The sequence below is a fragment of the Trachemys scripta genome, chromosome 1, assembly GCF_013100865.1.
Source record: "Trachemys scripta elegans isolate TJP31775 chromosome 1, CAS_Tse_1.0, whole genome shotgun sequence".
Classification (NCBI taxonomy): Eukaryota; Metazoa; Chordata; order Testudines; family Emydidae; genus Trachemys; species Trachemys scripta.
In genome coordinates, this window is record NC_048298.1 from 340,358,653 (window position 1) to 340,371,799 (window position 13,147).

The 13,147-nt window shown below is 47.9% G+C and overlaps 3 protein-coding genes and 3 non-coding genes across 6 annotated transcripts in view; 1 reads left to right on the plus strand and 5 right to left on the minus strand.

The window, feature by feature from the left end:
* The window catches only part of LOC117884602 (putative olfactory receptor 52P1), a 65,763-nt gene that overhangs the window by 37,290 nt on the left and 15,326 nt on the right, over positions 1-13,147 (minus strand). The gene's annotated exons all lie outside the window — the stretch shown is intronic.
* LOC117871373 (putative olfactory receptor 52P1) lies at positions 1,752-6,057 on the plus strand. Its single transcript, XM_034759300.1, has 2 exons — positions 1,752-2,671; positions 6,024-6,057. Exons 1-2 carry the CDS (start codon positions 1,752-1,754, stop codon positions 6,055-6,057), a joined length of 954 nt encoding a protein of 317 aa, XP_034615191.1.
* RPS11 (ribosomal protein S11) lies at positions 7,918-13,065 on the minus strand. The gene is made up of 5 exons (XM_034759301.1): positions 12,885-13,065; positions 12,155-12,286; positions 11,452-11,527; positions 9,815-9,944; positions 7,918-8,087 (listed from the first exon to the last, which is right to left on the minus strand). Exons 1-5 carry the CDS (start codon positions 12,897-12,899, stop codon positions 7,964-7,966), a joined length of 477 nt encoding a protein of 158 aa, XP_034615192.1. The 5' UTR covers positions 12,900-13,065; the 3' UTR covers positions 7,918-7,963.
* Positions 9,179-9,273, minus strand: LOC117871448. Its single transcript, XR_004644244.1, has one exon. It is a non-coding gene; the product is annotated as a small nucleolar RNA SNORD35 (small nucleolar RNA).
* On the minus strand, positions 10,941-11,031 carry LOC117871449. Its single transcript, XR_004644245.1, has one exon. It is a non-coding gene; the product is annotated as a small nucleolar RNA SNORD35 (small nucleolar RNA).
* Positions 11,704-11,797, minus strand: LOC117871450. Its single transcript, XR_004644246.1, has one exon. It is a non-coding gene; the product is annotated as a small nucleolar RNA SNORD35 (small nucleolar RNA).

Here is a 13,147-nt window from a genome sequence, read left to right on the forward strand (position 1 = left end):
TAGACCATCCTGGCAGGTATATGGCTAACCTGCTTTTAAACATCTCCAGTGATGGAGATTCCACAACCTCCCAGGCAATTTATTCCAGTGTTTAACCACTCTGACAGTTAGGAAGTTTTTCCTAATGTTCAACCTAAACTGCCCTTGCTGCAGTTTAAGCCCATTGCTTCTTGTCCTATCCTCAGAGGTTAAGGAGAACAATTTTACTCCCTCCTCCTTGTAACAACCTTTTATGTACTTGAAAACTGTTATCATGTTGCCCCTCAGTTTTCTCTTCTCCAGGCTAACCAAATGCAACCCTTTCAATCTCCCCTCATAAGTCATGCTTTCTAGAGCTTTAATCATTTTTCTTGCTCTTCTCTGGACTCTCTCCAATTTGTGCACATCCTTCCTGAAATGTGACACCCAGAACTGGACACAATATTCCAGTTGAGGCCTAATCAGTGCAGCATAGAGTAGAAGAATTACTTCTTGTGCCTTGCTTACAACACTCCTGCTAATAGATCCCAGAATGATGTTTGCTTTTTTTTGCAACAGAGTTACATTGTTGACTCATATTTAGCTTGTGGTCCACTATGATCTCTAGATCCCTTTCTGCCGTACTCCTTCCAAGGCAGTCATTTCCCATTTATTATGTGTACAATTGATTGTTCCTTCCTAAGTGGAGTACTTCGTATTTGTCCTAATTGAATTTCATCCTATTTACTTCAGACCACTTCAGCAATTTGTCCAAATCATTTTGAATTTTAATATTATCCTCCAAAACACTTGCAACCCCTCTGAGTTTGGTATCGTCTCTAAGTGTCCTCTCTAAGACATTATCTAAATCATTGATGAAGATATTGAACAGAACCAGACTCGGAACCAATCCCTGCGGGACCCCACTGGATATGCACAGCTTGACTGTGAACCACTGATAGCTACTCTGTGGGAATGGTTTTCCAACCGGTTCTGCACCCACCTCATAGTAGCTCCATCTAGGTTGTATTTCCCTAGTTTGTTTATGAGAAGGTCATGGGAAACAGTATCAGAAACCTTACTAAAGTCAAGATATACCACATCTACCACTTCCCTCCACCTACAAGGCTTGTTACTCTGTCAAAGAAAGCTATTAGGTTGGTTTGACATGATTTGTTCTTGACAAATCCACGTTAACTGTTACTTATCACCTTATTATCTTCTAGATGTTTGCAAATTATTTGCTTGATTAATTGCTCCAGTGTCTTTCCTGGTACTGAAGTGAAGCTGACTGATCTGTAATTCCCCATGTGATCCTTATTCCCCTTGTCTCACATGTCTCATCCCTTCCCTGCCATGTTCTATATAGACAAGAATAGAGTCATCCCATGCCACACAGTCTGGTCAGTTACACCGCAGTTCCAGACCAAGATCTCAGCAGGTATTACCACCCTAAGTAATTCCTTTCCCTGCGTGGGGCTTACTCTATATGTGAGGCTAAGAGCAGGTCTAGCTGCTGGGTCCCTCCAGCATCACCCTCGCTATGATGAACTTCGCTGAGACCATAGAAACTAGGAGACCTGGTGCTGCTGGGCTCAGACTCCTCGGCCCTTATTCTTGCTTCCTCCGGGGACAGCAATGCCAAGTGCACAGGGTGCCGAGAGCAGCACCGGGCAGCGTCCATACAGAACCGGCCTCTCCCTTGGCTCGGTCTCTCCTCCCTGATTTATTGCGTCCTTATTCACAGGCAGCATGAGCTTCAGTGAACACAGCTGGAGAACCAGGGACCGGCCATGGCTTCTGCCAACCTGACGTCTTCGAACCCGGCCACATTCCTGCTGCTGGGCATCCCCGGGCTGGAAGAAGCTCACGTCTGGATCTCGGTGCCCGTGTGCACGATGTACGTGGTGATCGTCGTCGGGAACTGTGCTATTCTCCTCGTCATTGCCACAGAGCCAGCCCTGCACCGACCCATGTGCTATTTCCTCTGCATGCTGGCAGCCATCGACCTGGGTGCCTCCACCTGCACCCTGCCGAAATTGCTCTGCATCTTCTGGTTTCAGGACAGGGAGATCAACGCTGGGGCCTGCCTGGCCCAGATGTTCTTCATTCACTCCCTCTCCATGATGGAGTCAGCTGTGCTGCTGGCCATGGCCCTGGATCGCTACGTGGCCATCTGCGCTCCCTTGCACTATAGCTCTGTCTTCACCGGCCGCCTCGTTGCCAAGCTGGGCATGGCGGCCGTAGCCAGGGGGACGGTGCTCATGAGCCCCTGCCCCTTTCTGATTAAGAGGCTGTCCTTCTGCCGGACCAACGTCATCCCGCACACCTACTGCGAGCACATGGCTGTGGTGAAGCTGGCCTGTGGAGACACCAGCGTTAATCATGCCTACGGCCTCAGCGCAGCATTGCTAGTCATAGGTGGGGACCTGCTGTTTATCGGTCTTTCCTATTTCCTGATTGTCCGGGCCGTCCTGCGCCTCTCGTCCCGGGAGGCCCGGCTCAAGGCCTTTGGTACCTGCAGCTCCCACATCTGTGTCATCCTGATCTCCTACACCCCGGCCCTCTTCTCCTTCTTCACGCACCGCTTTGGCCAGCGCGTGGCTCCCCCTATCCACATCATCCTGGCCAACCTCTACCTCCTGTTCCCACCCATGCTGAACCCCATCGTGTATGGGGTGAGGACCAGGGAGATCCGGGAGCGGGTGCTCAGGTACCTCCAAATCTAGGCCAGACTGGGGCTCCCTCCTTCGAAGGCCATCCAGCCAGTTCCCCCAGGCAGAGATTCCTGTGCACAGGGTGTCCCCTCCTGGGGGCTTTGTCTCAGCGTCTGTAAAGCAATAACCTCCGATGGCTCCCTGATAGTTTGCGCCAGCCAGGAGGGGCCCAGATTCCGGCTGCGAGGCAGGGCAGCCCTGAGTTCTCCCAGCACTGCAGAGAGCGAACCTGTCTGGGACTTCAGGGGAGAAGCCATTGCCTCTGATTCCCCGCCTGACCCGGAAAGAGCCACAGGGCCACAGACACAGCATGGGAGACTGTATCCTGGAAAGCAGTGACTGAAAAGGACTTACGACAGCGTGGCCAAGCAACCCGGCATGAGCTCCCGGTGCGATGCTGTGGAACAAAGGGCTAATGTGGCCTGTGGATGTATAAATCGCAGAAGCGAGTAGGAGCAGGGAAGTGATTTTTACATCTGTAGGGGGCTTCGGTGATGGATACTGAATCCAGTTCTGGTGTCCGTATTTTACAGAGAGGGTGATTAATTGGAGAGGGGAAGAAAAGAGCCACAACAATTATTTGAGGACTGGAGTCGTGCCTGTATAGCGAGAGAGATTTAAAGAGCTCAGTCTGTTTAGCTTATCAAACAGGAGATTGAGAGGTGACTTGGTTACAGTGTGTAAAGACCTTTCTGGGGAGAAAATCCCAAGTACTAAAGGGCTCTGTAGTCCCTTCTGGCCTTAAACTCCATGAATCTATGAAGCAGTGGCCCAGCGTGAATCCACGGCACCTGCTCCATAGGCAAAACACCTCACAGCAGGAGGCACTTGGTTCTACCTTCAAAGGGAGACAGCCTGATGCCCCACTCACATGCATGCCAGCCCCAAGCATAACTGCTGATATCCTCTCCCCACTTTCATCACTCTGAATTCACTCGTGTTTGTGACAAAGCGGGAATTTTCTGTAATATTTTTTATGACTCCTATATGTGCCTCAGTTTCCCCTATGTGCTGCATGGTTACCTAGGGGATGGAATAGGATTGTTTGTCTTCAGGGCAGGCTGAGACACAGGTGAATGGTGCCTCGTTGTCCGGGACTTGGGCCCCCTATCAATGGAGCTTTTGGATATGTCTACACAGCAACTAGACACGCATGGCTGGCCCATGCCAGCCGACTCAGGCTTGCAGGGCTGTTTCATTGTCCTCTTCATTGTCCTCTTCCCGAATTTTTGCATTTTCTGCAAACTTCATCAGGGATGATTTTATGTTTGCTTCCAGCTCATTGATAAAAGTGTTAAATAGCATAGTAGGGCTACGAACTGATCTGTGCTGGACCCCACTAGAAAAATACCTACTCAGTGATGATTTCCCATTACATTTTGAGACCTATCTATTAGCCAGTTTTGAATTAATTGAATGTGTGCCATGTTGATTTTGTATTCTTTTAATTTTTTAATCAAAATGTCTTGCAGCACCAAGTCAACTGCCTTACAGAGGTCTAAGTATATTACATCAACACTATTTCCTTTATCAACCAGTTAATCTCGTTTTAAAAAAATCTAGTTTGACAAGAGTAATGGTCTCAAGTTGCAGTGGGGGAGGTTTAGGATATTAAGGAGGATATTAAGAAAAACTTTTTCACTAGGAGAGTGATGAAGCACTGGAATGGGTTTCCTAGGGAGGTGGTGGAATCTCTATCCTTAGAGGTTTTTAAGGCCTGGCTTGACAAAGCCCTGGCTAGGATGATTTAGTTGGGGGTTGGTCCTGCTTTGAGCAGGGGGTTGGACTAGATGACCTCCTGAGGTCCCTTCCAACCCTGATATTCTATGATTCTATGATTCATTTTCATAAATCCACATTGACGGGCATTAGTTACATTACTATCCTTTATATCTTTGTTAACTGAGTCCCATATCAGCCACCCATTGTTTTGCCCAGGGTCAGTGTCAGGCTAAGAGACCTCTAATTATCCAGGTGTGGCTTTCAGTCACACCAGTGCATCCAGTTTACAGAGCAGAAGCTATGCTGAGCTGCTGGGCTCTTTAGACCCCCAAGAATGGCTTTGATTGCTGATGGGAGAGACCTTTGCCTGCAGCAGCTAGGACGGGATGCAGCCCGAGGCCTGCCCATGGAGTGAGCAGGCACAGGGCTCCAGCCCAGCTAAAATCCCCACTGTAAAAACATTGGGAGAGCTAGCACTGCTGGGTATTCCCTTTCACCTGAGCCAGCCTTGGGGCCCTCAACAATGAATCAGGCATCGGGTCTTTTGTGATAACCGGGCCTACAGATCTAGCCTAGTTGTGAGCTCAGCTGTGAAAACTAACTGTTCTTAATATGTCACAATAACCTTTAACAATAAACTGTCAGGGAAGAAGGTGCAAAAAGAACTTAATTCATTTCAACAAAAAGGCTTCCTGATATAACTCAAGGGGTGTGTTAAGATTGTGCTTTTTAAACAAAAGTGGGAGACTGGAAATCAACAGAGCAAAACTGGTTTATCAGAAATTACACCTAATTGGTGAGCAAAATGATAAATGGATGGGCTATTTCCCCCATGATCACTTCCTTTCAGAGTCCTTAAAAAAACAAAAAAGGGGAGTTCGGGAGGATAGACACAGGGTCATGTTAACACCGTTGACTCTTTAGGCCCACATAACCCCTCTAAAGCAGTGGTTCCCAAACTGGGGATCGTGAACCCCTGGGGATTTGTGAAATGGTATAGGGGGTTCCCGGAAAAAAAATCCCTAATGGTGGACAGAGCTGTCCCTAGGGACCGCGGGCAGCACAGGGCCTACAGCCCAGAGCCCGCAGCCCAGAGCCCCCGGACTTCCAATAGCTAAGCAGCTCAAAGCAAGTTTATCTATCACACTGAGGAGATTTAAACATCAAAACTCCTTATAAGAAATGGAAAGGGAGGTGGATATTTTTTGCTGTTTTTAAAATTAAATTGGCAGCTGGTTTTGTTTTTAAAATTATGAACAAGTTTAAGCTTTGTTGTAACATGCGTTGTTTGCCTGGACTGCTCCTTGTGTAGGAGGAACTCTTTGAGTTGGCTTCTTAAATACTTTCATGCTGCTTCACAGCTGATACTGCTTGCTGAAACATAGGAGCCTTTTCTTATAACAGGCTTATACAAAGTGATACAAGCTACGAAAGTGAGATCTTGAAGAGTGTTGCCATTTTCATAATGTAATACAAATTCTGTAATGATTAATAATTAATAATAGTGTGTAATAAGCATGTCACAAAAACAAATTTTATATTTCCAAGATCACTGCTTTTATAATTTATACTCAAGTAAAGAAGAAAATACCTGGAAATATTCATTTTTAGGAGTGGGTTCGCAAGACTTGACATTTTAGTGAAAGGGTTCTCAGGTTAAGTTTGTGAACCACTGTTCTAAAAGTAATACAACAGGCTGACTGTGCAATCTTTCCTTTTTCTCTTCCCACAGTTTACACCACTCCACCCTCAGGGTGTCTGACCCCATGGTCTGCCTGTGACAGAAGCCCAACACCTTTTTCTCTACCTTTTATGAGAGGCAGTTTATATTACTGGGCTTTTTCCCAGCATGCCTTATCACAGCACACAATTCCCATAGTCCCTCCAGAAACTACAAACCTCCAAATGCCTTAGTTATGTGCGAGGGTCTCCCAACCACTGGACTATAGGCGTCCCTTCTCTCACCCACTAACTAAATATTTATCCAAAGCAGAACAGTCATTAGGCTACAGCATAGGTGGGCGAATTATGGCCCACAGGACCTTCCTGCCCTGCCCTTGAGCTCCTGGATGTGGAGGCCAGCGCCCGCCCCCGCCCCCCCAGCTTGCCATATGACCAGCGCTCTGGTGGGCAGGGCTGCGAGAGCCGCTGGCCTGCCCTGCTACTCCAGACTGCATGTCAGGCTGCGGCGGGGGGGGGGGGTGGCACAGCTGCCAGGCCTGGTGCTCTGAGCGGCATGTTAAGGGGGCAGTTGGATACTTGTGGTCATCCTGAGGGGCACATCAGGGGGGTGGATAGAAGTTGGGGCAGTCAGGTGACAGGGAGCCAGAGGATTGGGTAGGGGGGCGCCAGGGACCAAGGAGTAGGGGGGGATTGGATGGGTGAGGGGTTCTGAGAGGGACAGCAGGTGAGAAAGGGGCAGGCAATTTAGGGAGGCACAGCAGTTTAGGAATTTTGCTGTGGCCCTCAGGCCAAAAAGTTTGCCCACCCCTGGGCTAGAGAGAGCAAGAGAAGCAATACTAACCCTAATGTGAGCAGTCTTGCCTTTCACAGAAGGATGAAATTTTATACAAAGTTTAATCTACAGCCAGTGGCTTGCAGCATTCCAATTTTTGGCAGGGATATGTAGGAACTGGGTAAGTGAGCTTTTAGCATCAATATACAGTAAAATCTCAGTTAATCACCTCATTTAAAGCCAGAAGAGGGCAGCCAGGCACCAGCAAAGACAAAAGCAAATACTGTAGTGTTAAATGTAAACTACTAAAAAAGAAAAGTAAAAAAGATTTGACAAGGCAAGGAACTGTTTGCTTGTTTCACTTAAATTAGATTACAAGCATTTCTCTTCTGCATAGTAAAGTTTCAAAGCTGTATTGAGGCAATGTTCATTTGTAAACTTTTGAAAGAACCACCATAAAATTTTGTTCAGAGTTACAAACATTTCACTTATGAACAACCTCCATTCTCAAGGTGAATAACTGAGGTTTTACTGTACCAAAAGCACATCCATTTTTTTTTTTTTTTAAAGAAAGCCTGTTTTTTGATACAAGAAATTTTCATCTTGTTTGGACTTTCACAGAAGACTATGAAAGTCTTGAACTAGCAGGGCTAGGACAGGGAGAAGTGAAGCCTGATTGAAAAAGGAAGTGAATACACTTTTAAAGGCTTTTGATACATATTTCATTCCAAATACAAAAACACTTGGGAGAAGAGATGCACTAAAAATGGAACACCCCAGCTCTCACTGAAATCTCAATGCATTGTTCAGCTGGCTGGTACCATGGAGCAAGCAAAGATTTCTATGTGGAAAGAGGAGTCCTACAGTGAAGCCAAAATCCATTCATGTCTTTGTACAAAGCCCTCCTCCCCACCTCTTTTTAAGCACTTAGAACAGAGATGTGCCCATGTAGCACTCCTGGAGATACCTAGGAGCTGGAGCAAGGCCACTTTCCTTTTCTAGAGTCCTGCAGTCTCATGCCCCTTAGCATGCCATCCCTGCTCATTTCAGATCACAAACTGAACAGACTTTTACAAAACTTTTATTCATCCTGATCATCCATTTGTCGCCTTTAAAACTTCTGGAACTGCTTCTTGGTGCCGGCAGCCTTTGTGACCTTGAGGACGTTGAATCGGACTGTCTTGCTGAGGGGACGGCATTCCCCCACAGTCACAATATCCCCAATCTGGACATCCCTGGAAAAAAGCAGAGCTGCTTTTAGATAGCTAAACAGCAGATTCTTTGCCACCAGAAATTTGTTCCTGCAGCACAGATGTGTGCCAGCACCGCCCTGAAGAGACTAAATGCAACGGAACAAGACAACACAGAGAAACAGGTCTCATAAATCTAAAGTATTTAAGGTACCTTCTGCTGTTATTTAAATGCCAAACAGGTGGCATTTGCTTTCAGTTAAGTGAGAGGTCCTCCATTCATTGCTAAACCAGGATGGAGGATATCTCTAGCCTTTGGTTTTGGCATGTGTGAAGCAAGCTCCAATATGCAAGACAGATAGTACACAAAGGTCCCACAGGAGAATATTAATCAGAATTAAAAACAAGTGCTTGAGGACACATCACCCAGGCAAAGACCAGGTGTGTCTCTTGCAATCCTCACCTAGGTAGTCCAGGACCCCTCAGAGACATGAGGATCAGAGTGTTGTTCAAGCTACAGGACCCCCACACCCTACTCTTGGTACATTTATCTTCACATGTCATTAGAAAGGTTCCCTATATTATGCTCTAGTACCTTTCTTCCAAGAATCTCAAAGAGCTTTATAAATACTTATGAAGCTTCACAATCTCCAGAGAGGGAGATAAGTAATCCCTGGTTACTGAGGGATAAAGGAAAAGAGATGAAGTGACTTACTCAAGATCACAGAATAAGTCAGACAGCACCAAGAGGGCCATGGCGAGAGGCGGAAGCGGAGTCAAGGGGGGAACAGTGGCTGTCGATCCTGCGCCGCGAGGACGCGAAGTAAGGGATTCTAAGTCGATTTAAGATATGCACCTTCAGCTACGAGAATAGTGTAGCTGAAGTCGATGCATCTTAGATCGATCCCCCGCCCCACCCCCCAGTGTAGACCAGGTCTAAGTTCCCTGTCTTAAATACCGCAAGAAGGCTTCCTCCCAGGAAAACTTGTAAAATCTTTGACATTTACTAACTGGACACAGGTCACAAGCATACAGCTCACTTTATAAACTTCCCTATATATACAGGTTTGACAGTTTGCTAGAAAGTACCTGCACAGAGAAGCATTTGAGACTAGGGGCAGCCAGACCAGAACATGTTTTATGGTTCAGCATTGCCAGACTGGCATTTTCAGCAGTCCCCCTTCACCACAGGGGGCTCTGCAGACCATCGTGAGTTTAGACATCACCACCACCAAACAGGCTCTAGGTCAGGAATGGCAAAAGCACAGCCCATGTAGTTTTAGTGCTGACTCACTTCATTTACCTTTCTAGATAGAAGTGCAGTCACCAACTACAATTCTGGGTATCTCGTGCTCCCCCTTTGATCTGAACAGCTTTCTGTTTGGGTTGAGACTGAGCATAGTATAGCACGTGCAGCACTTCTCAACTTCGAAGCATGTGCACGCTTTAACCTTAACACCAAGCTAGCAAGACAGGTATGTGATTTCCCATTTTACCCATAAGAAAATGGAGGTAGAAGATAACCAGCTTGCCCATGGTCATAGTATACATCAGAATGGATTAATACAAGTACCCTGACTCCTCGTCTTGTGCCCATCATTGCATTCTGGGGCCCGTAGACTGCAGGGCTCCTATCGGTTAGTGAATGGTACAGACTGACAATGTCATGACCCATGTACAGTGTGATCAGTGCTCAGATTAGAGGTGCTGTGCTCTTCCCTTCAAATCACTGCTAGACAGTGTAGCCCCCTCTCCTCTGCTCCTCTGCTCACCTGAAGCAGGGGGAGAGATGTACGGACATGTTCTTGTGGCGTTTCTCAAAACGGTTGTACTTGCGGATATAGTGTAAGTAATCCCTGCGGATGACGATGGTACGCTGCATCTTCATCTTGGTAACCACACCTGCAGGAATAAGGAGGGTGGCGCGGGAAAGAATGTCAAGCACTCTTAGTTGTGGTGTTTAAGCAGAAGTTAACATTTTACTGAGGCCTGGTCTACAAAGTTATTCCAGTATAGTTACGCTGGTCACAGTATTTTTTTAATTTAAAACCAACACAGCTTTGCTGGTATCAGCCAGTGCAGACACATACTAGTATAACTGTGCTTATGCCAGTATAATTTTGCTGGTTCAGAGAACGGGTATAATTGCATCCACACTAGAAGGGCTTTGCAAGTTTAGATACAACAGTACAAGTACAATGGCAAAAGCCTCCTAGTATAAATAAGGCCAGAGACTTCCCAAAAGAAGCTCCTGTCTGGAGAGTAAGACTTAGGCAATATAGACTGAGGCAGGGGACCTTCAAGATTATATGGTAAATTTTCCTATCATGCTATCTTATAACTTACCAATGGTTTATAGTAAAATAAATCCAGTACAGTGCACTTGCATAACTCCTTACAAAGCTTAAACCATCAACCTTGATTGTACAGATTGGAGACAGATGGAGACTTGTCCCGTACCTTTCCCTGGAATTTTCAATAGGACCCTATACTTGGAGCTATTGATTACATGCCCCCCTGCTTTACCCATCCTCCTTCACACATTAACAAAGGTGCAACATGCCCCTTGATCCTACCCTGTATTACATTCAGAAGATGGCAGCTAAATAGTTATTCCTAATACGTGGTAATGATTGATTAGCTCTCCATAATCCACTATAGATTAGAAATGGATTACTCCATATTTAAATTTCAAGGATGGTATCAGAGAATTTTGGGCAACATTAGCAAGTTTGTAGCCTCTGCATGTATTTTTCACCAGCAACTGCCCCCTGAAGTTGATGTTCTCCTCACTATCTGAGTCAATCAAAACAGTTCTATGTCAGTGTAAAGAGCTTCTCCTAAAATAAGAGGCAGCAGCTCTCTAGAAGGATACAGCCACTGTCTCCTGGGTCCTTTTGCCAGGCATCAGCAAAGCCATTTGGCAGTGTCGTCACAGTCCCTTCACCATGAGACTTGGAAGACCATCGTGAGAATAGCATCATTTGCAGCTCAGGACCATAGCAACAGTGAAAAGGGGAAATGGCAATTAATTTCCGGTAGGGAGCATACAAACCCAAAGGAGGCATTTAGGGTCTTGGGATTTGAGATCATAAAGAGTGGGTTGCACATTAAAGGCGGTAGCCATTTCAATAACCCCATATGCTAGGGTCTCCAGTTCCAGCACTCTCAGACTCAAGGACATCTGCAGCCTGCTCTAGTCTATGCAAATTCCAAACAACCCTGTTTCCCATTAATACGCTCATATGCCTACATTTCATTTAACTGATAGATCCAGACCCTAAACAGCTCTACTCACACAGGCCTCCAAATGCCATTCCCTGCAGGGTGTTCAGGTAACCAAAAGGTTTCAAAATGTATCCAAAGTAACAATTCTACTCACAGAACAGAAGTGTTTCTTAGTCCTTACCTGACAGGATACGACCACGAATAGAGACATTACCAGTGAACGGGCATTTCTTGTCAATGTAGGTGCCCTCAATGGCCTGAAAACAGAGAAACCAGACATCAGCGCTTTGGAGCTAAAAAGTTAGAGAGTGCTGCAGAAATCTACCATCAATGAAAACTTGTTGCCCCCGCCCCCCGAAAGCAAGTTTGGGTGCTACAACAGGACTAGTACTGTAAGTCTGAGGCACATCGCCTCCTTTATTCCTGTCTGTATGAACTGACATCAGCAAGGCCACTCGGCAACTGTCGTCAAAGCCCCTTCACCTGTGGGACTTGGAAGACCATCGTGAGAAAAAACATCACATGTCAGCAAGGAAAAGAACCACCCTGAAGTTTGTAGAAATTGCTTTTCAAACCTCCTGGATTATTCACTGGCTGTTAACCTGCTATTTTGACAGAAACAGTCTGGCCATTGACGATCTGCGGCTGAACTTCTCTATCCTATTGGATTTTATTCTTCTAGCCCAAACTTAATACCATTTCTATACTAATCTTCATGAAAAGATATTAAAAGGTTTAACGAGTGTTCCTTAAAGCTTCAACCATTTTCCCCGCCCCTCTCTCCCATACAAAGGACAAATTCATGAGTCACCCCAAAAGACCAGCAAGCCAGAACTAGGACCAGCTGTGGCTTGGTTCACTTTTATTCACACACAAACTTATACCTCTTTGGGAGTCTTGAAGCCCAGGCCAATGTTCTTGTAGTAACGGGGGAGTTTCTCCTTGCCTCCCTCTCCCAGAAGCACCCGCTTCTTGTTCTGGAAGATGGTAGGCTGTTTCTGATAAGCCCTCTCAGTCTGTTTGGGAAAGACCAAAAAAAAGCGAAGTTAAGATGAAGAAAATCACCAAAACCATGCACCCCATACCGCCCGCCTGCGGTGTGTTCTGCACGGAACCCCTCAACACAGCGGTGTCACACCAGGGGGCTAAGAGACCCTCTCTACGCTGATGGGCACACTTACAACGCTACCAGGTCACCGCTGTAGTGACACCCGGGAGACGGGGCTCTGCCCATGCCCGTCCCCGGTGCAGACCAGCTCGGAGAGGCGCTGGGGACGTGGTACCCGGGGGCTGGTCTCCGCCGGGCAGCCAGGCTGGGTGACACCCCCCCCCCCACCCGCGGGGGCCGTTAAACCAGCCCAAGGCCCTGCGTGGCCCCCCCCCGGCCGGGGGGGGGCCCCCCCCCGGCAGCGGGGGCCGGGCCCGAGCCGCCAGGCGCGTGGGCAGCGCTCGTCCCCGCACGCGGCCCAGGGGCTCGTCCCGCCGCCCCTAGGCCCCGCTGGCCCGGCCCGGCCCCGGCGGGGGGAGGGGTCACACACCGGGCTGCCCCACGCGCCCCATCCCCCCCGCGGGAGCCGAGCAAACCGCTTCCCGCCCCCGGCGCGGAGCCCTGACCTGCGTGTCCGCCATCTTGCGCTGCGCGAGGCAAAAGAGGCCGCAGCAGCCGCACGGGGCCGCTTATCCGCCGCCGCGCCGGAAGTGACCTCACGACGCACAGGGAGCGCGGGAGGCGACCGCTCCGTCCCAGCAGGGGCGGGGCCTGAGCGGAGGGGCGGGGCTGACTCGCACAGGGGCGTGGAGTTTTCGTCCACCCGCCCCCAGAATATGCGCTAACCACCCCCGGCAGCCATTGCTCTGTGGGGATAGCCCGCCTCCCA